This window comes from Grus americana, chromosome 4 (assembly GCF_028858705.1).
Source record: "Grus americana isolate bGruAme1 chromosome 4, bGruAme1.mat, whole genome shotgun sequence".
Classification (NCBI taxonomy): Eukaryota; Metazoa; Chordata; class Aves; order Gruiformes; family Gruidae; genus Grus; species Grus americana.
The window spans coordinates 42,220,189-42,246,483 of NC_072855.1; the positions used below are offsets into that span (position 1 = coordinate 42,220,189).

The 26,295-nt window shown below is 36.4% G+C and overlaps 1 protein-coding gene across 5 annotated transcripts in view; it reads right to left on the reverse strand.

Moving 5' to 3' along the window:
- Positions 1-26,295, reverse strand: part of PALLD (palladin, cytoskeletal associated protein) — a 204,749-nt gene that overhangs the window by 98,355 nt on the left and 80,099 nt on the right. For all 5 annotated transcript variants that reach the window (XM_054824611.1, XM_054824612.1, XM_054824614.1 and 2 more), the window contains 2 exons: positions 19,614-19,733; positions 18,467-18,809 (listed from right to left, as the gene is read on the reverse strand). In XM_054824611.1, coding sequence (XP_054680586.1) covers positions 18,467-18,809; positions 19,614-19,733 — 463 coding nt within the window. The remainder of the gene's footprint in view (positions 1-18,466; positions 18,810-19,613; positions 19,734-26,295) is intronic.

Below are 26,295 nucleotides of genomic sequence, written 5' to 3' on the forward strand. Positions count from 1 at the left end.
TTCTGAAAATTCCCAGCTGAGTTTTTCTCATGAAATCATCCTGCTATAAAGCCATATATATGCTAGTAACTTCTTAGAAATTAGACTGTATCGAGGATAAAACATGACTCTTCTGTAATGGTCCTACATTTCTTAACAACTGTCTTCTCTCCACTGCTCACAGCAGAGAGCCTTAGACGAGGTGTTAGTAGCCCCACTGTAAGAGGATTCTGACAAAAAAGGAATCTGCTGCTAGACATTGCCTACAACTAATGTGACAGCAAACAGCATGGACTCTTGAACAAGCAACATGCTTGTTCATAAAAGCCACGGTAGATAGCCCTGCAATATTCCGAGTGGAAGTAAAATTTGGACTATTCATTGCTTTACAGTTTTTTCCTTAATGAAACACAGAATCATTAGAATTTAAATATTTACCTTGACTATGAAAATACTGTGGAATACCTTACGTAGCTGATGATAATTCAGCAGTATCTCTACTAAGCTGTTTTATCTGTTTCTGCACTTGAAAGAACAGAGGGGTTTTTTCCCTTCAATTTTTCTCAACTTGGGAACATTGTGAGAATGGTATTTAGCACTTCACGATGTAATGAAACTATAAATTACGTTTGGATGATATCAAATTCACAAAGTCACATCTGTACCTTTCTCCAACAAAATGCATTACTGAAACTACAGTTAATTATTAAATCCTGTGAATTAGTGACAGAAAAAGTCAAGTTCTCTTGTGTCTTTTGTCTTTCTACTGCCAGAGACAAGAATTCACATAAGTAAATTGGACAGAGCAAAAAGTATACACACCAGCATTAAAACTCCAGAGTCCTAGCTCATTGATTTAAACATCTCTGCTATCTTTAAGTTAGCAATTCTTAATCTCTCATCTACACAAACACATACACTAGGAAAAAAAAGAAGATCTATTTACCTATATTACAGCAACAGTCAGGGTGGACATTTGTAATTCTGAACATTTGTAATTCTGGAACTTTTTGCCCCCTCTCCCCCTATTGTGAATATTTTGGTTTGAGGCAGGTGTTTTAGATGCACAACACACAGTCCTTTGCTGTGGCACATGATCAAAATCTTCTGTGACTTCATTAAAGGCAGGATGAGGCTTATCTCATGATCCCAATGGCTATGTACACTGATAGATGTTCATGCCTATTGAGTATTTTATGCTGCACATTTCTATGGTGTTTGCTGATAACCAGCACCATGTTTCTGTGTTTTAAATGGAAGCTGAAGGCACACAGTTCTGACTTCAGGGGCTGACTTGGCAGTTTCACTCAGACAGGCATTTACTTGATAACAAAGTCTGCAAATGTCATTTAAGTCCATTTCAGACTGTGTTGAGAGTTAAGTAAACATGATTAGTAAAGGGGCCAAAAAAGTAGTTGTGAATTTCTGTTTCTGACAGAAAACACTGTTTATCCTATATTACTTTAGGGAGGAAGAGTTTAATTCCCAGTGAGCATTATAAAAGTAAACAAAAGTTGAACTGTATCCAACTCAAAATTCTAAGCAATTTCAGCAAGCCAGTAACATCTAAGTCAATATGACAACTATTTCCCTAAGTATTTAAAATGCCACAGAAATTGATCATAATAATAAAAAAAGATAGAATGAAGCACTGAAGAGGACTTCTCACTTCTGTGTAATCTCCAACAACAATTTTATCTTGTAAGCAGTTATAAAAATTTACTGAATTTTAAAGATGTAATTAATAAGCATGTTTGGAGCAATAAGTTGTCAGAAAATAAACCCAGACTTTTCCAATAGCATTAGCCATTTCAGTACTGTAGGTTTTGAATATTTAATAATAAAAATAAAAAGTATTTTTCTTAAAAGTGTCACAACAGAAAATGTTACTACTGAATTCAGATATGTGGAAAATAAAAATACCTCCATCCTTTAGGTAAAACTAGAAACTACCTGCTGCAATCAAACTGTTGTCACTTGAGGTTGGTTGGTCTCTGCAAGTATTTAATTAGTAGGTCGCTTTCGCAAAGTAAGTATGCTACCTGACATTCATTAAACTTTCTACAACAGCAGAAATCCACGCCATTCTGCTCTGCCTTTTGGAACTGCATATGCTGTTGATGCTCTAATTTATTCAGCTACTAGGGAGAAATACACTGCTACTGAACCACAACATTGGGTTCTGCAATCAGATCACAACTCACGTACCTATTGCTATTCTTGAACCTCTGAGAAGATTCTGCAGAGATACAAGATTTGCCTACCCAATTCATATTATAGAAGCTGAACTAGAAAGAAGTAGCATTCAAGTACTCTGAATGCAGGTCCTTATTAGGACTCCAGAGACTTTAAGCTTAGCAAAGTTTACTTCCCTCATTCACTTCCAAATTAAAAAAAACAAACCCAACATTGGACTGTAGTTGCCAACACAAATACAACCCAAAGAAATTCTTAGTTTAAGAAATCAGTTACAGGTGGAAATATAAAAGGGAAACATGTACAGATAGGAAAGGGAAAAAAATACCAAAGAACTTGCTCAATTCATTCACTGGCAATGTACTTTATGAAAGTCCATGAGATAAACTCAGACAAATTACTGTAAGATCACTACCTGTTAATGTTTGGCAAGTATACTGCACACATAGTAGAGTATTTTCTTCCAGATTCCAGGCCAGTCTTTAGCATACAGAATAAGCAGAAAATTACATAATGAGAAAGTATCCCTATGCAGGCAGGGAGAAATTTTAAATATTATCCCACAGACCACCTGCAGGTTCAGATATGTTTCTAATATTTTTATACCTCTATTTACATATGTTTAAAACTAGAAACAAGGTTTGGCATGTTAAACTCACATCTGCTACATTCACAAATTAGCATCAGCTTACAATTTGCATGGCAAACCCTTGTGTGAAAGAGCTTATAAACAAGAAAATGTCTTGTTTCCTATTCAATGAAATGAGAATTGCTGGTATACTTCTGTGTATGTACACTGAAATCATAACTAGTTCTGCATGGAGTGTAGAGGAAGATCTGCATTTACCAAAGTCTTAATCACTTTATGGCAGTTCCAAGAAGGCAGCAGAGTTTATAGGTGCTATATAATGGTTTTTATATTAGGGAATTGTAACAGAATATAAGCAATTCCAAAGCTGCAAGTACAGATTTTTTTTTAAAGGTCCACACATTAACTGTTTCACAGACATATATTAAAAATGTAATATTAAGATATAGAGAAATTATAAGCAATTGCACAAACTGAGAGCATCAGAACAACAAAACAGGATGTGATTATGGAAGAACACTATAGGTGGGATTAACAGAGAAACATATCACATTGCCCACTCAAATCAACAACAAAATGACTTAATTATTCAAACTCTAAGTATGTTGTTAACACAATCATTCCCAGAAAATTCTGAATACATGGCCTTGTAATGTATAACTACTTAATATTACAAGGAAGAACTTATCAGTTCACTGGGAACATTTTCCATAGTGCCTTTAAAGAAACCTCTTTAGTAAGAATTTTTAAATTAAAAATTCAGAATTCTACCCTGTCCCTTCAAGGTTTCACCCACTGAGAACTTAAGTAATTTGATCTTCATTTTATACATCTGTCAGGATCATCCAAATATTTAATTTGTCCAAGCAGAAAACTGAATGCAACAGCGACATTATAAATCAGAACTCACAGACATGAAAAGGAGTTTCTACAGCAACTCTTACATTATTGCATTTCAAATGAAAAATTTGCTGTAAGTTTTTCCTCTGACTCTGCTAAGAAGCCTTTAAGGCCTCGTGAAAACACAACAGTGTAATTAACGCAAAACAGTCCTTATCCTGAATTGATGAACCTTATGCTAATAGTGGGTCATCTGTCAGAATTGTGAAGGCTTTCCACCAGAATGAAAGAAGCACAGAGAGAGAGAGAAGGCAAGAGCAAGCGTGAGCGAGAGTGCATGAGCGACAAGCGAGGGAAAGAGAATGAAGGAGAAGCTTCTTCAAGCCCTAGTTACTTTAACTTTTTTTTCTTCTATTGCAATTATTTTAACAAAAGTCTTTTTAAAAGAGAAACTCTTCCCTTTAATTGCACTTTTTAAATTCTTAAGCCAAAGATTTTTCATGCAGTAGTCTAAGCAAGAGAAATTTTTCCTCTGGATTGTAACTACTATCTCCCCATCTCCATTTTTCACTGCAGAGATATATCAACAACTGCAACAGGATTTCAGTATACTACCCTTTTTACTGAATTGACTTTAATGAAATGAATGACAGAGAGGGAATACTAAATATTTGTAAATTTTCAGTACTAATATACTAAAAATACTAAGACTTTAAATTGTTGTGAGTTTCACTAAGCAATTTTAATTTAATAAGCTTCTTCACCCAGTCTTAAATATTTTGGATTTTTAAACATAGGTTATATCTTTCAGTTATTTTCTGGAAACTAATTTGTAAAAGTATCTAATACAGGCAGAAGACAGATGTTACTGAAAATGTTAAACAGATTTTAATGGCATTCTACCCATTTTCCTAAGTATATTTTTCAGCTGCTGCCATCATTCTGTAGATGTCAAATCAGAATACTTATAATGGATTGATATTTATCAACCATATAAAACAGGTCAAAAATACAGGCACTCAGTCCCATAAAGAACTAGGGCATAAACTGTGCACAAATCAAAGGTTATTTTGATTATACTTCCATTTGCAAACATGTTTTTCTCATCTGACTTTTATTATTTTCCTTATTATATTTCACATAATTTCCTAGGTAATCTTATAGACAGTCTTCATATTTCTGATGAATCCTGACAGCTCATGAAAACCTCAAATAAATTGATGTAAAACTATATTCTGACATGTCAATGCATCTGCCAGATATTTTACATATTCTGGGACCTGTGACTTCCAAAATATGCCTATAAGATCAGTGTTTTCACAGTCACATGAGAAACAGATAACCTGTAGATCTGATCAATTTGGCTTCAGTTATACTTCAGTCACAAAAAAATCTATTTGTTTGCATAATCATATCATTGCTTTGCATCACAGGTATCATATAAGATGTGAAAAGCCCCCCTGCTTCTTGGTGAAAAGTGACGGTGATTTTTGGACCTTTACATAGTTAGTAAATAAAAATGCAGCTTTTTCTTAGTATTTAGCTCTCAAACAACAGCTTCTAGTAACTAACAACATTTATATGTAGCCAGAAGTCAGTTTAGCAGAGAAAAATCAGACCTTGAGGATAAGCTCAACTTGTATGACAGCCAGTATATTTTGTTTACTGTTAATGAGGCTGGCTGAAGATCTAACACACAGAACAATAAGAATGCGGAAGGCGCTAGGAAAGGAGGAAAAGTTGTAGAAGACAAGATCATGGGAGGTAAATGCAGATGTAAAAGCATGGCTGGTAATGGATCCAACACCTTTATTAGGATAAAACATGGATCTAAAATCTCTATCTTTCACACTTCTGTACTATGTAACTCATCACTGCTGCATAGGAACTCCAGTGGTTTTTATCTTAGAAGATTAAAATATAAAATACCATCTAAATCTGACTTTAAAAAAACAAGGTATAAAAAGCTACAAAAGTTACATTCCTACTATAACTCATTAACTCACTGATGGAGACAGCAATAAGCAGTCTTTGACAAACAGGCATACAGAATTTTTAAAAAACCTTACATATACTGCAAATGGAAAAGCTGGAGCTGTTGAAGCACAGTATATAGGGAAAGCTCTATTGGTCTCACAGAAAACATTTTGAACGGAACAGTACTTCAAAAAATAATATGTACAGAAAACTCACGTTGTCCTAAACTCACTGTTTAATTAAATTCACATATCACAACAGTTATCTGGTTCTAACTGCAATTAAAAAAAAAAACAAAAACAAAAACCAACTTAGGTATTATAAAATAACTGAAGACAGTTCTACTTCTATTACTTACACAATTTACCACAGAGAGGTGAGAAGGGTGAGATGGGGAGATGGTGAGCAAAATCTTCATGGACATAGTCTTGTGCTTGAGCGAAACATGAAAAAACACAGGCCATGTTATGTTTCTTAAATGGTTTACAGAAACAAAAAGAAACTACAAGCAGAAACACTACAGCGGTCAACATGGTTAGGGAGAGGGAGAAGGGGAGGGATAGGGAGAAGGAAGGAAAAAACCTCAGAAAATTTGCAACTGTGTCTTTCAAATACATGTAGAAGAACATGAAAAGTGTTTTCAAGTATCAGTCGGTACAATATAGGTGAACTCCAGAATCAAGATAATGGAGATAAGAGAAAGAAATTTCAAACAGTATGCAAGAAACTAATAATTTGCCTGTGTAAAGGCAGGTGGAGTAAAGATAAATACAGATATTTCCAGTTGTACTGAGCTGATGCTTCACATTCTTGAAAACTGAAAATATTTTATACAGTGCATATTACCAAACACCACACAGATCTGCTTTAATAAATCGGTGACAAGTAATAACAAGGAAATAGTCAAAAGAAACAAAAATGTAGCACCTCTGAGAGGTCATATGAGCATTGCCTAGATCTCATCCTGGAAGCAAAATTTCAAGACACGTACTAGGGGTCCAATTCCATCAACTTCATATATGCTAATTATTTTTCTGACTAAATACACTGCAGCGTTTAGTGAGCATACCTAAAGTCCTGACACAAGGTAACAGGCAAGAGTTTTAGAACATAACAAATCTCAACATGTAGGTTCTTAGGAGTACTCACAAGTGCTACCTTTTTTATATATATATATAAATATACACATACACACACAAAATCTTTTTGTATATATGCACACACTATATATCTATTATAAATTATCAAGTCTACCAGAAGAGAAAAAGGTGATTATATCTCCAGTAAACAACTGTTCTACTTGATACAAAGGTCAACCCTTTGTCATCCCCTGGAGAAATTTTATATATTAGTCTTTGAAGTGTTCTGTGTAAACTTCTGCATCCTGCCCTAAGCATTGGAGCCTTTTCTGCCTTCACTACTGTGGTGGGTTGACCCTGGCTGGAGGCCAGGTGCCCACCAGAGCCACTCTGTCACTGCCCTCATTCACTAAACAGGGGAGAAAAGGCATAACAAAATGCTTGTGGGTCGAGATAAGGACAGGGAGAGATCACTCACTAATTATCGTCATGGGCAAAACAGACCGAACTTAGAGAGGAAATTAATCTAATTTATTACTAGGCAAAACAGAATAGAGGAATGAGAAATAAAATCAACTCTTAAAACACCTCCCCCCACCCCTCCCATCTTCCCAGGCTCAACTTCACTCCCGGCTTCAACCCTTCCCCCCCTCAGCGGCACAGGGGGACAGGGAATGGGGGTTACAGTCAGTTCATCACACGGTGTTTCTGCCGCCTCTTCATCCTCAGGGGGAGGACTCCTCTCATCGTTCCCCTGCTCCAGCATGGAGTCCCTCTCCCGAGGTGCAGACCTCCAGGAGCAAACTGCTCCACATTGGGTCCCCCACGGGGTCACAAGTCCTGCCAGCAAACCTGCCCTGGCAGGGGCTCCTCTCTCCACAGGGTCACAGCCTCCTTCAGGTGCCTCCACCTGCTCCGGCATGGGGTCCTCCACGGGCTGCAGGTGGAATCTCTACACCCCCTCATCCTTCCTCCATGGGCTGCAGGGGACAGTCTGCCTCACCATGGCCTTCACCACAGGCTGCAGGGGGATCTCTGCTCCGGTGCCTGGAGCACCTCCTCCCCCTCCTTCTGCACTGACCTTGGTGTCTGCAGAGTTTCTGACATCTTTTCACTCCTCTCTCCGGCTGCAGAAGCTCCCTCTAACTGTTTTTTTTCCCTTCTTAAATATGTTATCACAGAGGCGCTGATTGGCTTGGCCTTGGCCAGCGGCGGGTCCGTCTTGGAGCCGGCTGGCATTGGCTCTATCAGGCACAGGGGAAGCTTCTAGCAGCTTCTCGCAGAAGCCACCCCTGTAGCCCCCCCGCTATCAAAACCTTGCCACGCAGACCCAACACAACTACTACAAGTTTTGAACTAAATACCCAACTTTCCCTCCATAGCCAAATTCTAGACTCATGCTTCTAACTGGGTATTCCTCCTAGGGCATGAACAAGGTTTCTGAAAGTGGTCCCTCACCCCTGCCTCTTATCATACTCTTTTTTTCAGTATTCTAAAAAATATGAAGCTGTCTCCTTGACAGATATATACCCAAGCAACACAGCTCCCTCCACTGGGTAAGACTTTTCTGTTCTTCCCTCCATAAAAGTCTCTGTGAGCAATAAGGCTTCTCATGGCAAGAAATATCCAATAGCATTAATAAGGCTGACAGAACAGGACCTGCAGCACTTGCTCGGTTCTTAGGTCTTCTCCAATCTATTTAGTGTGGGCATTTGCTTGAGTATATAAACTAGGAATGTGGCTTTAATTGACTGACATAATAGTGTCTTTAAACCCTGGCACCTCTATTGATTCAATATATGACAAAAAATTAGCAAATGGAAATTCTTTACCCAAAGTTTTATAGCAAACATACTGAACCAGACAGAAACGAATATCACTGAATTCCAACCTCCTGTTTTTGTCACTAGAAAACATTTCTTAACATGGAGCAGAAAATGAAACCACAGTTAATGTAAGTAAATGCAAAAGATAATGGAAGTTAAACCTCAGAACAAGGAACAAAATTTTAAATGACATACAAAGAAAGCTTGGTAGTGTAATTCCAGTTTGAAGAAGCCTCAGTAAAAAAAAAAAAGTGATATATGTCAGGAGGGAACAGAAGAATAACATAAAAAAGTAGCTCTGTAACTATGTGAGTTCGTGATTAAACTTCATAAGCTATAGCATCTTGTCCAGCAATTCTCCTTACTCAAGTGTGAGTTCCTACTTTTGCAGAGCATTTTTTAAACCATGGGCATGACCAACTGCAGGTAGATGGGCAGGACTAATTGCAGGGGGTTAGATATTTCTGCAGTAAGGTAAGTTCTGGCAACAAGTTTATCAAACCAAGAGGACACCCTAACAGTAGGTATTGTGAGTCTGAGAGTAGCCAGCACTTGAAATTGTAATCAGTTTAGCTACTTTTTTTGCATATATATTACAAAGAAAACTATGCAGTAAATTAGATATTCAGAAATTATCCTTGTTAAATGAATCCTCATATTATCTTCTTTTTTATGTTTCTTGAAGGAAAGAATGATAAAGCATTTATTAATCAGTCATCATTTTGTTGCAGATTTCAAGCCAAAGTTGTGTAGCTTCCGAATTCCATTCGGACAGAATACCTGCTGTTTACCCCAACTACCATTCACATAATTATGTTTATGCCTATTGGGGACTGCTCAAATGCCTATAATACTTCAAAGTTCATATTATCAAGAGGAACGTTATACTTGTATATTTATCTACCCTGACTCTACCAAACACACTTTGCAAACAAAATGAGTGTTGTCAGAACCAGCTTTGGCCAGTATCTCAGTCTCTTAAACTGGTATCAGTTGATCTTTCATTTCAATTTCTTGATCAATTTTATACAAAGAATGTGATAAAAAGTACTGTCAAAACCTATACAAAAGGTTCAAGCTGATTTTTCCAAAAGGCAAATTGTATTTTCTAATATTAATCAACTTCCACGTCACGTCTTGATTGAGTAAGTACTTCCAGTTTCTCATTTTGGATTAGATTACTAAGCGCTGTATGCGGAGGGTTTTCACTTCTCAACAGACCTGGGTGCCAAAGGAAGCAGCAGTGCAATCTTCTGTCCTATTAGTTAAAAGCTCTTAGCCTGAACCAGAAGGTACATTTCTCTAGGAAGTCACTCAAAAGGCAAAGATGGGACACATACAATTATTGGTACTTTTAAATTTAGTGTTCTTCTTTTCCTCTTTTCTACAAACCAAACACAAAATGATGAATTGTCTCATGTTTTGAAGCTTCAGCATCTACCTCCTACAGCCAAAGTAAGCAGCCCTGGAAAATGAATTCTCTGTATTGGGGCAGAGAAAAACAAAGGTAGCATGAAACAAAAATTAAATCCCTTCTTACCTCCCTTCCTCCTTCTTCCCAGCAAAAGATGATACTTTTACATTTTCAAAATTATGTGTAAATTGGATGATTATGAGGTCAGGGATGAAACAATAACAAGGCAAATACGGTTGCATGCCATTTTCAAAGTCATGTAAATATGGAGTAAGTACATATAACTAGTCTGCAAGGATTAGCATGCAGGGAAGCATTTAATCAGCTTGTTTGAGAACTCAGTCCCGTGATCCAAGAGAATCCTTGAATAGTTCTACAGGAACTCCCTATCCAAAATGAGTGAGAACCTCTCAGAAAATGCTGAATGTTAGAAGAACTGAACATTTGGATTTGCTTTGCTTGATCATTTCCAAGCATTACATCCATCCAGTTATTTCAGTGAGAAGGAAAGAAAAAAAACCCAGAAATGTTTCAAAAGTCAAAATGTTTCATTTCCACACTTTTAGTTCATGACTACCATAACACTACCGTAAGCTGGTTTTGCAGATGGATGGTACAACATTTCCTCCTGCATTTTCTGGTTCAAAGGTGCATCATGAACTGCTGGTGTACTAATCTACTCAACCTTGTTACAGAAGAAACCCAAACCACCCCAATGGCACGGTTGCCCCCCTCCCCCCCCAACATTTGCTATCTTTAGTCTGTAATACTGTCTGGTTAGTTGTGCACCCACATAATTCCATATAATTCCAGCACCCACTGAAAATGAAGAAGGTTCTTTGCACTTAGGCCAAGCTTCTAGTTTCTGTTTGCTTCTTAGAAAAAAGCCTACTATTGGTACCTTGAGAGGAACTGGGGGTAATGGTTGACAACAAAGGTATGAGAAAGGCAACAAAGCTATGAAGCAACAGCCAGGCAGAAAAGGGAAGGAGAGCATTCTTGGAAGCACTAAAGATTTTTACAAGCTTACGGCACGTGTTTAACTAAAAACTTAAAATGCACAGACTCAAACAAGTGGCTGAACCTGTGTTCATTTTCCTCCATTTCCCTGCATATCCTATAATTACTATTATCCTATGATTACTTTCAGTGTTAAAAGAAAAACCTGAAAAACACATGAGGCCTGGGTGCATATTGTGCTGACGGCACACACACTACTGCAGTTTTGGGAGGGTGTACACTACACATCTTATAACTGACTCAGGGATGTTTGACTTTCCCTGTTAAAATACTGATTAGCTTTTATGTAAGCAGGATGTACAGTTAGTTCTCTTCATGTACTAAAGGTCAGAAAACATCAGTGCCAAAAAGAGAAAGAAAAAAACCTAAAAAATACACTTCTCACCTACCTTTAACCTTTCTTGTTGTGGATATCCATTGTTACAAAGAGATTCAGACTTCTATTGCTGCAGATTTTAAAAGGCGTAACGTTCATTTACGTATACCCTTGAACACTATGTTAACAAAGGCCTTGGTAAAAAGGAAATTTCTCCACAACAACTGCCACTGTTTTTGGATCATGCTATTCCTCAGTCTGAAATAGGCAATTTATAGTCACTGAAAACAGAACAAGCACAAAAACCCAATTAATGATTTTTATTTACAATTTCAAATTACTGTCCGTTCTTAGGTTTTCATTAAGCTCACGTCTAGGAACGGGGCGGGGGGGGGAGTGACATTCTACTGCCTGAGCAGGCTGCCTTTAACAGCAGATCAAACAGCACATCATTTCAATATTCAAGTTATTTGTGACTATTTTGAGGAATATGAAATTGTTACCACATTTTCATGTGACTTTAAACATCTAAATGAGGAATCATGAGAGTCACTGGAATTAGAATGGTCTCGTAAACCTGTATTTAGGATAGTATGAACAAATGGATCATGAATATGCAGCATCAGATCCATCTGATCAGCAGTTATGGACTGGAAAGCTCTATTTTGAGGTGGAACTGGAATAGTTTTACATCTCTTCAAGTTCATGCAGTTCCATTAGAGCTGACATAACTTGATACAACTCAATTACAGGTTTTTCACACAAGTATTATATATTTATATTTTTTTAACACACTAACTACAATCTAGTTTTCTCAGCAAAATTTGTAAGAAAAATGGTGCCTAAATTGTTTGCAGTTCTCTAGGAAAGAGCCATGCTTTTAGAAGTATTCTTTTAGTCATAAGGAGATAAAGATACAACAGCTAAAAGATTTGTAGGAAGATTTAGGATTTAGCATCATTGTGACATGAAGAAAAGAGAATGACAGTTTTGATTCTAGTCCTCTCACTGGGTCTCCTTGCATACTTTTTTAACAGGTAGCTGTCTCTACAGCTGCAACATCCTATCGCTTGTGTAATTTTTAATCTCTCCTACCTGCAAACACCAATCTAACATACCACAAAATGCTCAGAAACTTTGTTCCACTGATCTATTTTTTTTAAAAAAAACCTAAACACTCCATTCTTTAAAACAGTGACATACAGAGCATGATAAATAAATGCAACTTTCAACCTATGTTTCATAACACTTCCTATGTAATTTCTTCCAGCTCCCAGTGGTCTCAGAGTTTTTCACAGTGATCTAAGATCACTAAGGAAGTCAACTAATACCTTGTCTTAAACTAACCTAATCTACTGCATTCAGTCCACAGGTGTGCCATGAGGCGTTGTAATAGCTTTTGTTCCTTCTCAGGATTTGCAACTTTGGCATAAGCAAATAGCTCGAGTAAATAGAGACAAACCCCTATTTCTTAGTATATTCTCTCATAAAGCCTCTTCTCTTTTTATACGTTATCTGTTATTAGTAAATCATAAACCCTAGTTCTAGTACAAGTGCCTGTTGATTAGTAGCCACTGAAATGGAAATTCTTCACAAAAGTCTTCCTTGGTTTATCTTTAATCCTGTTGAATACTGGTATGAAATGAGAGAGAGAAATGAAAGCACTACCAATGAACCATTCATACATTAATTGTGAAAACAGATGCAGAAAATGCTGAGGACATGTACTATTGTCAAGTGATTAACTTTGTGCGCAGTTATTCTGCTTTACCTTTTAGCAAATTTTGTTAGCCTTACTTATTTCTACTATGGTAGAAAATACGTATAGATCAAAGTTTTATTGTGGGTAGACTTTATTAGTAAGATAAGGATCCAAAGGTCCTTATCAACCTTGAAAGAACACAGCAGATGAAACTAAAGTAGTGGACCTCGATGGACCTTTGTTCATGAATTCAAAGTTACATATTTACTGTGATCACTAACTCCTAGACAAACCAAGTGTGTTGCAATTTTCTTATACAGATGAAGATCGTCTTGTTCATTTCCAAGTAAAATGGTATTAATGTTTACAACTTTGAATTTTGTTCAGCCTCATGGAATATGGGAACCTCAATTATACATTACTTTACGCCTTTTTTCTGTCAGAAAGTATTATAGGGGATGCTAACCAGTGTCTTATTCTCTATAAGGGTACACATTTTCAATGTGAATTTTCAGACTCCATAGAATTTTAAATTATTGCTTTTTGATTTAAATTGGTGGTTGTTTGTATAACTTCAGAATTTCTTCTAACAGCCACGTTTTCTTTTTCTTTTTGCATTTCTGTAATGCCAAAGCTTTCGCTTCCCACATTTTTGCCGTAGCAAATGAATCTTGAACTTTTGGAGAAGAAACATGGAAAACCCACTAGGACATAGTTCATTGTTGAATCACATGTAAGAGAAGGGGAAAATCTTTCCCACAGCTTGGAAAGGCTCTGTTACTTTTTGTTTCATACAAATAATGGCAGCAGAGCTCTGTTTTGTGCATCATTCAAACTCTGCAAGAATGGCTTCCTCTTCAGGTTTTTATCAGAAGATGCAATAGCTTCAAACAAAAACTTACATAGATCAGTGTTTTAACATTCAAGTTGAGTATTTCTGTGGTCAGTCTTTCCTAGTTCAGGCTGCTAAAGCAAATCGCATTCATATATACATTAGTAGAACTGGACGGAAAACAGTTTTCCTACATCACGTCTTGTCACAATTTCTAAAATATTGTTGTTCAGCTTAAGAACAAACGTGAAGCCTTCAGAGTTATCAGCACAAGTGTCTGTTCTCTGGGCTTCAGTGGTCTGTGCTCTCTTAGACAGACACAGGACTTACACCTGACTTTTGTATATTCTGAGGCATTAATCATTGCATCATTGTCTATTTTCTATCTAGCTCTTCTTAATACAGTCTAAACAGTGACTTGCATATATCAAATACAATTACTAAGGAAATAATAATTTCTTGCAGTATCTTTAAAACCCAACACCTGGCAGGACATGCATTACAAACATCATAGCATGTACATGACTAGAAGTACTAGTAAGTTCAATATTAAGCAAATTGCTAACAGAAAGGTCAAGTTAAGAATAATTTCAGTGATGAGGGAAAAATAGTGAAATAAACATTTCAATACAGGGCATAAGAGACATTCTAGAAATGACTAGCATCTTTGCAAAAACGTCTGAGGCATCAATTACAAAACAGAAGAAATCATGAAAGAAAACTCAGCTGCTGAGGAGTGGAGACTGAAGTGACAATAAATAGTATCACCTTCACAACTAGTATAAACACAAGTGTTTTCAGTTAAGGAAGTTCTATCAACTAACATAGCAGTGACTTTGATGCATATCAACCAGATTAACCCCTTATCCTTAAGAAATAATTTAAATTATAATCTCATCTTTTCCTCACTGAGGTTACATATAAACTGCTTAATATCTTTTTAATTATGTTTATGATTAATTTCTTTTTCGTATTATTAAAAAACCCTAAGACTTTGGAATACATTAAAAACCCCCACCAAAATCTCAGAAAAAAACCGCAGAAAAAATAATATAGCCATGTCTGTTGAAGGAAATACTAATTACCAACAACTTCATAAACTTCAAGAAAGTGTATCTTACCACTTTTCACTTTTAACAGGTATTCTTTTTACAAAATTGCCTGCCTTTCGTTTTCATTGCAAAAAAACATTGTCAAAGAGAAATGGGTGAGATGGAATTAAAGAATTCTGCCCATTCATCATCTTCATGGCATGCATGATGCATGCCCATGAAGAATACTATTTCTCACAATAATGCAATGAAAAAAAATCTTGATAGTTTTACAGAGGTAGGTATTTTAAAGATGTCAAACACGTCGCTTTCCTACTCGCTTCTTTTGAGCTTATGTTAATGGATTAACTATAGAAATAAGGCTATCAAAACCTACAGTTGCTCTCTGCATCTGCAAGGGAAAAGCACGGAAGAGAACGACTTCCACTGAGCTAACACTCTTTCTGACCGTTGTATATGGCAGACAGGAATAACACTCCAACACAAGGAGGATAAAACAATAGCCGTTTGAAGAGAAGCTCTCCAGTCAGGAAATTCTGGCACCACACTGAGTCTATAAACTTTGAACTGATGGCTTGTTACAAAGCCAACTATCATCATATATGTAGGTACGTCCAGTATCCATATGAACGCCATCTTCTTTTCTGTTACTGCTTTAACAGACACGTGGAAAAATAATAGCAATACTAGGCCACTTGAATGGAAGTTCTTCATTTGAAACCATGGACATGCTACTTACAGTTCTACAGAACAATGTCCTGCCTTTTTTGCAGACAGTCAGACCGAGGGTTATGAGAGGTTCAAGACAGCACTTTCACATGCAGGCTACATACTGAAATTAATATTAACACTTATTTGCCTGATTTTGAGAGATGCAAAGTATCTGAAGATACCAAACGTATATGGGTACACTTCTAAAAGCTCATCTGTGCATTACACCAATATTGCCTGGAAAAGTCCAATTCACACTAATAGCTCAACCTCTTCAAATAGGTCACAGCAGCAAAGATCAGAACTGCAGAAATCAGGGGGTTTTTGGTCTTCGTTCAACAGTTCTTCCTCTCTTGTCTGTGTCAGCAAAATATGTGGTATTGACTGCTTTCACAGTTAATTCTCTATATATTTTTTCCCAGAAAATTCTATTATCACATTAAACTCCATTTTAAATATTCTCAGCACCAAACTGAGGCAACTTATGCAAAATATGGCTTCAGGACTACTTAACTTTAGTGTCCGTAACCACAAACTGAGCATTTTGTAGGGCTTTAAATACACTTTTCAAGCCTGAAAACAACTACACTAACTCTTTGTAGCATGCCAGCTTTTGTATTGGACTGAATTGTGGTAATCATTATTTACAGGTGTTGGCTGCAGCTGCCTTGCCAAGGTGCAAATGTATTTCATACTTCAAGAAGGTACTCAGTCTCTCCTTCTTGTTAAACCAAAAATAATAATAATAAAAAAAACACCAATCCAAAACCAGTCCATCCTTCCCAAACTCTTTGCAGTTACTTTCAGTGTTGACTGAATAAACTATTTTCAGAGAGTTCACAGATAAACCTGTTAATTAATTCATGAGTTAAGATAAGCTTGAAAAGAAAAAGTTCATTAGGAAATTTAAAATCAGTTAGTCTTCATCAGAAATAAAATGCACTAATGATATTCAAAAGCTTCAAGCTTTCTACATAGGCATTACTTTAAATGTTTAATTTTTTTTTAAAAAAACAGGTTATAATAAACATGTTTGCTCTTACGTTATTGCTAATATATGCTGCTTCTATCATCAAATACTAATACTCTATGGACAGATACAACTCCATAGATGAGTTCTCTTCAAGTGGGATCACTCTCAAGATTGAGATAGCTAATTTTAATGCAATTATTTTGTTAGCTTTGACTTGGGATGCAGTTTCTTGAATGCTGAAAGCTAATTTTAAGTCTCTGCAGCCAGACATTTCTTTTCCTCCTCCTGTTAGTACCTTTTCCCTTTCTTATGTTATCACTATGCTTGGGAGCAAAATACTTGGCTGAGGGGAAGGCAAGATTTCCAATTCTGACAGCAGCATAATCTTACACTGGCTTGGCCAAGCAAAACATGTATCTTGACTGCCATCAAGATCAGTCTCTTGCACATCACGTGTTGTTAATGGCAAAATATAGGACTCAAGCACTAGGGATTCCAAGGTCATCAATTTGTAGATCAGCAACTGAAAGGATTCTTGTAATAGCATCCCTCTCACATCATTGTATACAATGTTTACCTCTGTTTATATGTTGACCCTATGTTTAAAAGCAAAACAACTTTTGCACAAGTAGCAGTGAACATTATACAATGGGAAGTCTATTACATAGCCTTCTCTCCTTTATCTAGGGCAACCTCACTTCTGGGAAAGAAAGCTCTCGGGTGAAACTGATTTTTACTGCTCTGCTGGAGCTGCTATTTCCTTTCTTCACAAATGGGTCTTGCGATAGATGTGCTGGGTACAGGACCACCTGGCTCACTCCACACCATGTGTCATTTGTAAGTTGCCATCCTCAGCAACCTCCCTTCCATACATGCAATCACCACCATATATACTATTCCTCCACCGCTCTGTCTTACTACTTCCACTCCTCCTCCTCTTCTACGGTTGTCAGAGACTACTTAGAATGACAATAAGCAACAGAAAGAAAAAAGTGGTGAGTGCAAAAAGGGAACCCTGTTGGCTTGCTGCCTCAAGCATGTATTTTTGTGTGTTTAAAACAAGTACATGATTGCTAAAAGAACAGCATTTTTATATTTTGCAAGTTATCCTGTGAAAACATGTAATTAAGCAAATGACCTTGCTAAGCTTGAAACCATATGTCATGCTTCTCCTTAAACATGTTTATAATTAATAATGCCTTCTGATTATCGATACAAGTGAAATAAAACAGGATTTTAGTTCCTTCGTCACACTCCAAAAATTCTTGAGGAAGATGGAAAAGAGGAGTCTGTGCAATTCTAAAATCAAGCTATAAGTTAACAGCATAAGACCACTCTTGCATAAGTATGGTATCACTAAAGTAAAAATGTTACTACAAATTTTTTCACTTATTTCTCTCTCTCCTCTTGAGCTTTTAACTTTCAGGTTTTCAGTTATAAAAGAGTCATTGCAATCTGTTTGACAGCAGAATGAGTTACATGTTATATATAAACATAATATAAGAAATAATACAAACATTACAGACCTGAATATCCACTGACTACACAAAACCAAGAACATTCAGAATGAAGATAGCTAGCCAGTGTTGAAAAAGGAATAGCATGCAAGAATCTCAGGCCACTATGACATTAAGGTACAGTGACCAAGAATAAAAAATGCAGAGCAACAGCCACTACCACTTATTTCTTTTTTGTGACTTTATCTTAAATCTTTCTACAAAATTTTGTCTTTATAATGCACTTCCCTTTGATGTAGAACTATGAGAAAGAACACAGTTCTTCCTTGTATTCAGGTCTTTGGGACATCACAGCAGTAAGACAACTGTTCGAGGGACAGGCAGAGTCATTATCCATTATTTACCTAACATCACATTGCTCCAGGCAAAAATTTGCTTTCAACAAATATCAAATTTAAAGGAAACAAACAAACAAAAATCCCAACCAAAAAAAAAATACTCACAGCTTTGGTTTGGCAAGCACAGGTGGTGGCTCCTTTGTGGGTGAAAGCAAGACAGCTGGAGGTGGGATGGATTTGTTATCACTTGGCTTGCTGTTAATCGTTCCATTTACTCCAGGAATGGGATGGATGCCATTTGTTTTTCCCTCAGATGAACTGAGCTGTAGTTGAAGGGCTGTCACACCAGATCTTGACTCAGTGTTGTTTGCTTGGTGGGTCTCTGTATGTTTCTTAGGAGGAAGCTCAAGAGAGCTAATTTCAACTGGAGGAAGTGGTGGGAAATGATGGAAATCATCACTGTTGGATTCTCTTGTCACTGATTCATGACTAAAGCTTTCTGAGTTGGCTAAAAGAAATCAAAAAGAATGTCTCTGACAAGTCACAGACATGTGGCACATACATGCTTTCAGTTTGTTAAAGGTGACATCTCTTTGGTTCTGCACAGATATTTTCTAGACCTCCTGTTAATAATTCATGCTGAATTAGATACATGACTGGCTATTCATTCTCTGACTTTGCCCCATGCAAAAGGCACAATAAGGAACCTTATGGATCACTCTAAATCTAATCCAAGAATCCAGCCACTATCTGAGATTGGCAAGTACTATGGGACAACAGCTGAAACAGCATTTTCTCTTCCTGAGGTCTTGGCATCATTTAAGAACAAATTATTTTAAGATACTGAAGGATGTATGTATACATGGCATATTTGCAGTGGCAGCTGGGTTAATGCATTCCACAACAATATGTATGTAAACATATTACAAAACTAAACATACCATGTCATCATCATTTATTTTACAAAAGGCACATGCCACCTTTGGTAGAATAATTTCATCTGTTTTCATTTTGCCTCTGCTGCCATCTAGTCCCAGAATCCTAATGCTTAAAAATCTGCCAGGTTTGTGGCAGACACTTTAAAAATGTATTTTACAGAAATAAAAATATTAAACTAGGAAGTAAGCCAATAAAAACATTCAATTTGCTTTATATGAATGCTCTGAGGTTGACAAGACCCCTGTCTTACAGCAGCCCTTTTCAACAAGGAGGGCAGACTGATCACTTCACAGGTATTTGATTATTATAATTATTATAAATTCAATTATCTAAGATCTATGATTAAAAATTCTTCTTTCCTTTCATCACATACCTGAGCAGACAGTTAGTTGTGCACTGCTTGTTACTGAACCATGTTCGTTTAGTGCTGTGCATGTGAAAAGTCCCGAATCTTCAGGAAAAGTTTCTGCAATTACAAGGGTACATATCTCTTCTGCAAATAAAGAGAAAAATAAACTGCATCATAAATTATTTATGTATTAATGTAATGTTTTTGCATTGTATGTTAGACCAGAAAGTGCTCCTTATACAAAGAAATGCTGGGAGAACTGCAGAAGAGCTTCCAACAAACGGCTTTAATGAAAACCACTTTGTATCTAAAACAAGTGAATTTACCAAGCTAATTTTTCAAAAGGGGCCTCTCCAGAAGAGTAAATTTTGCAATCACAAGTCTGTGCAGTCATTTTACACACTCAATACCTTTATTTTTATGCAGGAGAATACTAATTCATACAAAGCATTGTATTGGTTTCCATACACAATTAATACTTGCAAGCTCTTTTTGGGTCTCTGAATAACACCACCAATACGAATGTCACGTCATTCCTCCTTTCCCTGAAATTTTCTCTATTTAATGCAACATTTCAGATCAAATCACATTCCCAGTAAAACCAGAAAGTATTTTGTCCTCACTTCCAATTAACTTTTCTTTATAAACTGACCAGAATTAAAAACTCTGGATGCATAAATATTTTCCTTATGAAGAGTTTGAGAAGATAATTTCTGTCTCTGTCTGCACAGCAGTGAGAATGGATAAACTGAAAATAAAGGACAAAACAGCATCCTCAGAAACTCTTCAGAATGCTGTGATGCAGTTGTATTCTGTAGCTGTCTGAAATCTGTTCATTCTACTTTGATATGCCTTAGTATATGCTTTGTTTATACCAGGGCCTCTGTCAGAAAACTTATATAAGGCTGGACTGTTCATATTTCAGGTTGGGTCTCACAGTAATGTTTTCTAAATCAATTTAATCCATTTATAATGGGCACATTTGATTATGTAAGCATATTTTTTCCAGATTCTTCAAAGAAGTCACTGAATTTTATCTCTACTTGTAATGGTATTCTAATATTTTAAAAAATTCATAGTATAGGTAATCTAAATAATCCTTGTATTTATAGAACACATCTAGATAATTTTAGACCTGGACAATGTTACATCGTGGATTTCCTTATTAAATTAGGAGTTTCTTTTGTTTATGCTCATTTTCTAGTCTCAAAATTAAAGCAGGGAAGTTTTATAGAATTCAGTTTCATTAAAAAAAAAGCAACCATTTTGCATTTTGGACATTTACATGGAATCCCACATATCACAGAATCAATGGAATATAGCTAATAAAAACAAACTGAAAAGTGAGGAATAATATTTCAGACTCCAATAACTTCCACATAAAAATTATTCTGTAGAAGAGGTTCAATAAGGTAAGTTTAACTTCTTTTAGTTCAAAGGAGGAAAACATTTTCTAATAGTTTTGTTTTTTTCTTTCCTAATTTTCACTGTGGAATGGCAGACCACTGTCTTGTTTAGACAGTTAACAAAAAAGTTATGGAAATTTTCCCATTATAAACGACAATGTGTCCAAAAGCTTCCTGTACTGGAAATGCGCTAAAAATGAATGACTAACTAAAAATTTGGCACAGTGTTGTTTTTCAGACAGCAAAACATGCTTTTTTTTTTTTTTTTTTTTGGCAACACAAACCAGTCATTCTGTGTAGCTGCAAGAGGCATGTCTGGTAATACTGTAGCACGTTGGATCTTATCTGACCCAGATGGAAGATTAATGACTCATGAAAGGTCTTATCAGGAAAGTAATGGGTAACACAAGCTAGTGTTTGAACTACTGAGATCAGCTTTTTTTGGAGTCTTGATGTGTCGTAAGCGGTTGAAGCTGTATTGCTAACCACACTTGCATACTCCTGGATTGAACTGACTCTGGGGATGCAATCTGATACATGCAGCATACTAGTTTCCTCCTCATTTAACAGCAGAATTCTGAAAGCTGGGTATTTCAGGACTGCAGAAGAAAAGCACTCCCACCATGCTGAAAATGCTGTCTGAATGAGGGCAAAGGTACTACAAAATATAACAACCAGCAGAATTCTTATTTTCCAAACAGCAGAGCTAATTAACGCATAACGTTCTTTCAGTTTTTTAAGTATGTAAAACAATCACATGAGAAGAGCTGATCTTCATTCTTCAGTGACAAAATAATTCTAATGGATTCTATCATGATGTGGTTTGTTTACTGAAGCAGTATATTTGTAAATTATACGTGGTAAATTGCAGTAACCCTTATAAAAGAAATTGAAAGTAAATTAGTGGTAAAAATAACCAGAGTTTAAAACTCAGTCTTCTCAGCCAGATAAGTAAACTACAACACATTTGTGCTCAATCATGAAAAAATTGGCTAAACTGAAAACATAAAAACCCCTAAGAACTAATCAAAAGACAGCTTAGGCAAAAAAGCATGTGCGAGTAACACACTGTCATTGTCTTTATCCATCTTGCTCGCCCTAAACCAAGAATGACTCCAGGTCCTTGCTAAAAGGCTTACTACTGCAGAAAGCACAGAAATAAAATACTAATTTGACAAAAGAAAATGTTCTTTAAAGATTTCCATAACACACTCTTGATGTATAGTGCTCTGAGTATTTTTCTAGCTTTACATCCTGACTTATGTAATTATTTTTCTTTCTGTTACTGTGCTAAGTAGAATCTGATGATTTGAAGTAAATAATGTCTGTTCCACTTCCTGGCAATCATCAGCTGACAAATAATTTCATCACAAAAATGCATTCCAGAAAGCAGCTCTGAAATGCTGTTCTCAGGGCCTTAAAACATATTTAACACTTGACTAAATGAATACAAAAGCATTCTATTCACTGAAACATGTAAAATGCTTAGGCATGCAAGTACTTGACTATTTTTGTCAGTTATTTAGAAAGAAAGATTACATTTTACAGAGTAATCCTTTCCCTTCATGGTTCATTAGTCTATTAGGAAGAATAATCTTTGGTAAGACAGAAAACTGTTGCATTTTAACACATTTCATCCCTGGCAACGTGTTTACTTCAGAATGTTTCTATGTATTACATTAATTGTAGAGTAGTTCTTGTATCCGCACCTTCATTTCCAAATATGATCATTAGCTTCCTCCACTGTTATGCACATACAGTCCTGGGAAATAAGGATGGTCTTTTATTTGTAGTTGTTCATTATGATGCAATGAACAGAGCTATTTCTATAGATGTAGGTTCAAAGCCTTAAATTTTCTGCTATACAAAGACAGCGGGTAATCACAGTGGTGGTTTCCTGGTAAAAATCCAACAAAATGCAACCCTGCCATCTTGTAGACAACTTGTCTCTTATTCTCCCTCTTGCTCCTCTACCCATCAGATGTTTAACTACAGTTTAATGGCAAAGCAATACGCCCATCGGGTAACTTCTCATTTAGGTATCTGTGCATCTTTTATATAAAGAGAATGGGGAATGTGAAAATAGAGAAGAACTGAATATGCAGAGTAGCATAATAGATGGTAGTATTGCAGACCTGTAGATGCCTTAACTTGCAATAACAGAATGAAAGAAGTATTGAATTTACCTGTTTCTGATGATCACTATTGTATATATCTTTATGCAGTCAGGCAGCAGTTCTGGCTTATTTAATAGGCTTTATGCCACTCAAGAAATGAAGAGACAAGTTTTAGGGTACAGAACCTAGGTTACAGCATATGTAATCAATACACAAGACAGCTGCTATCAAGCCAGTTCTGGTACAATAAATAGGAATCCCGCTATGGCAGAATGAACTTTAGTCCCTAAAGCAGTGTTCAGGTTTGAGGAGAAATTAAGCCATTTATCAGGGTCAAGGAAAAGTTTATGCTAAAGCTTACACTAAGGCAGTTATGATGACATAGATGCCTAAGCCAGCTAGTTTGAAGTTGTCAGGTATATACACATCGAAGCTGAAATCAACATATTTAGCAATGTAACTGTGATGATTAATGTATCTCAATAAGCTTTAAATATTTGCAATTGAGGAGGGATAGCATTTTTTTTTAATCACATAGTACAAAAAAGATCAGAGGTTTACTTTGAATTTGGAAGCATCAACAAGCAAGGACAGTTGTAGCAGTTAGACTTAAGTCACTGACAGGATCAGAATTCTGCAGGTACCTTGGGAGTGCAGAGTACAACTGAAAATGCAATTGAAAATGCAATTGACAAGCAATAGGGTATTGGTAGATCAGACCCCCTTTAATGAAGGATAATTTTAGCTTATTTTCAGGTTTTCTCTTCATTTGGCATCTTGAGCTATAACTCACTAGAGATTGCTCTCTTCAAGCCCTTCTTTGCTGCTCAGCAGTGAAAGAGGGAGTCAGACTCTTAGTCATAATTCTTTTCACTAAAAAAAAATGCAAGGATCCAACATGCATGCTGACCTACTGAAGTTTCTGTGGTTTGAATTTCATCAGCTATCAGAAAGCTGATTTTCTTGGTGTGGGGAGGCAGTAAGGATTTCTCTAACATTTGCCATATATTTTCAGTTTCAAACATTTACAGAAATGGGGGAGAGGGGTGTTTCTAAGGGAGTTACTTACTAGAGTTGAAACCCTGGAACGCAGCAGCCAAACAGGGAACAAGCAAGCACAATCCAAGAGAAGTAATGACTATGCTTTGAGAAGTTTTTTGTGAACTTACACAGTGTTGTGCTTCGGAAAAAACCCAACCATGTATATGTGGCAATTCTCTGGCAATTTAAGAAAAATTACTTCATATAGTTTTCTTCTTACATGCCATTAGACAATTGTTTTAATGTAATTCAATACAGTTTGTGGCTGCCTCCAGACAGCTGAGTAATGGTCAAAATATCAACAGCTGGCAAACGACTCTATGGGATTTTTTTATTCTCAGGCAGCCTGTTCTTTGAAGGATTCAATCAGTATAAAGTCAAAAAGTCCAAGAAAGAAGTACAAAGCAGGTAATTTGACAAACTGTGATGTGGCGTTAAGTAATCTGACTAGCTATTAATTCACAAAGCAGTCTGGAGAGATTTGTGATGCAAACTGATTTCTGTCTAGACAGAAAAAGGAGTGCAAAACACATTAGGGTAGATAGAATGTACCCAAAAAAAGGAGCCAAAAAACCCCCTTTGCTTCTTAATTTCTTACTTGTGTGAGTTCATGGAACATTTTTCTTTTATATCATTAATACTGACCTAGTAAAGGATAACCAATATTTTGAGCACTATAAAGTGTCTGTTGACAGTTGGACTTTGGTTGACAACCAGCAATTAAAGTCGCACTGCAACTTGTTACAATTTATGTAAAATTCCACTGAAGTTGTACACTTGGAAAAATTTTTAGAATTCATGTCCATCTTTCAAAATTCAGAATATTTATCTAGCATAGGCACATTGGTTTCCCTACAGTCTTGCACGTGTATTCACCGTCCACACTGAAGAGCAGTTGTGTGTTTGTTTATGAGCAATTTCCTCTGCAGGTATTGCGTTGTCTGGCTTAGAGTATGACTTGCATCTCAAACCAGTGCCGTACCTATCACATTTCTGGTAGCCACCTAGCTTCCTTTTCTAGAAATTTGAAGATACTTCATGACATCTTAAAAATCAGTGTTACTTATTACCAGAATTACTACTAATACACAAAACGCTGCTTCTCATTTATGCCAAAAGGAAATATTTACATTTTGCCCAAACTTTATTTACATTCCCTTTGCATGTACAGAGCCAATTCCTACACAAATAAACCAAAAAGTGTACTGTCATTAATTTTAGTGGAGAGTAAGACACTGCACATTATTTAGTACGGCTTAGTAGCAACTGATAGATGCACAAATTTTACAGGGATAGTACTTGGGTCAATGAATCCAGGGAGAACAAAATACCAAACTGAAACTCTTTCACAGGTTTTGCATAGCAGGAAGGTGCTTATAAATATATATTACAACAGAATTACAAGCATGAAAAAACCAACCACCTGCTGTCAGGCATTCACTACTCTTATGTCTATTAAACTGCAAAAATACAGATACCAAATAGTATTTTGAGATGCCTTCCCACTCTTGCCTTGCCACCTACCTTGAGAGTTGTATAAGATACCTTTTATTTATTTAAAAGTTATTTAATAACTTTTCTGTGCCTGTGAAAACTCAAGAAAAGCACCTTTCATGTAAGGATCCATTCCTGAGTACTCTTTAAAAGGTTTTAGGTAGCTTCTCCTAGGGTCTGCAAGCTAACCACACACAGGAAGGAGAGCATTCGGCACCATCAACATGATGGTACAGGCATGTGAGAGGGCTGGCAAAGCAATGATCTTTTTTGATTCTGAATCCCACCTTCTACTTCCCATTTCTGGTAGTAGTTATAAAAGGAGATTGTTAGCTTTATGAACTATCATGAATATTCTTACATATTCCACAATAATATCTGTCAGATGGGCTATACAAACCCTGCAACTAACAACACTAAAAATTACTTAGTCATCCATGAAAAAAATCTTCTAGCCAGAGGCATAATACATGATTTCCTCTGCACTCAACTATTCACACAGTGGAATCTGAGCCTTTTGTCTCAAGCAAACACATGCTTCTCTTCTCTACTAGGTAAGACTGCATTCCTACTCTAAAATATTTGATTCATCTAGCATTATACACATTATGTTGCCTAAAGAGGGTGAAGGGGTAAAAACAGATTACC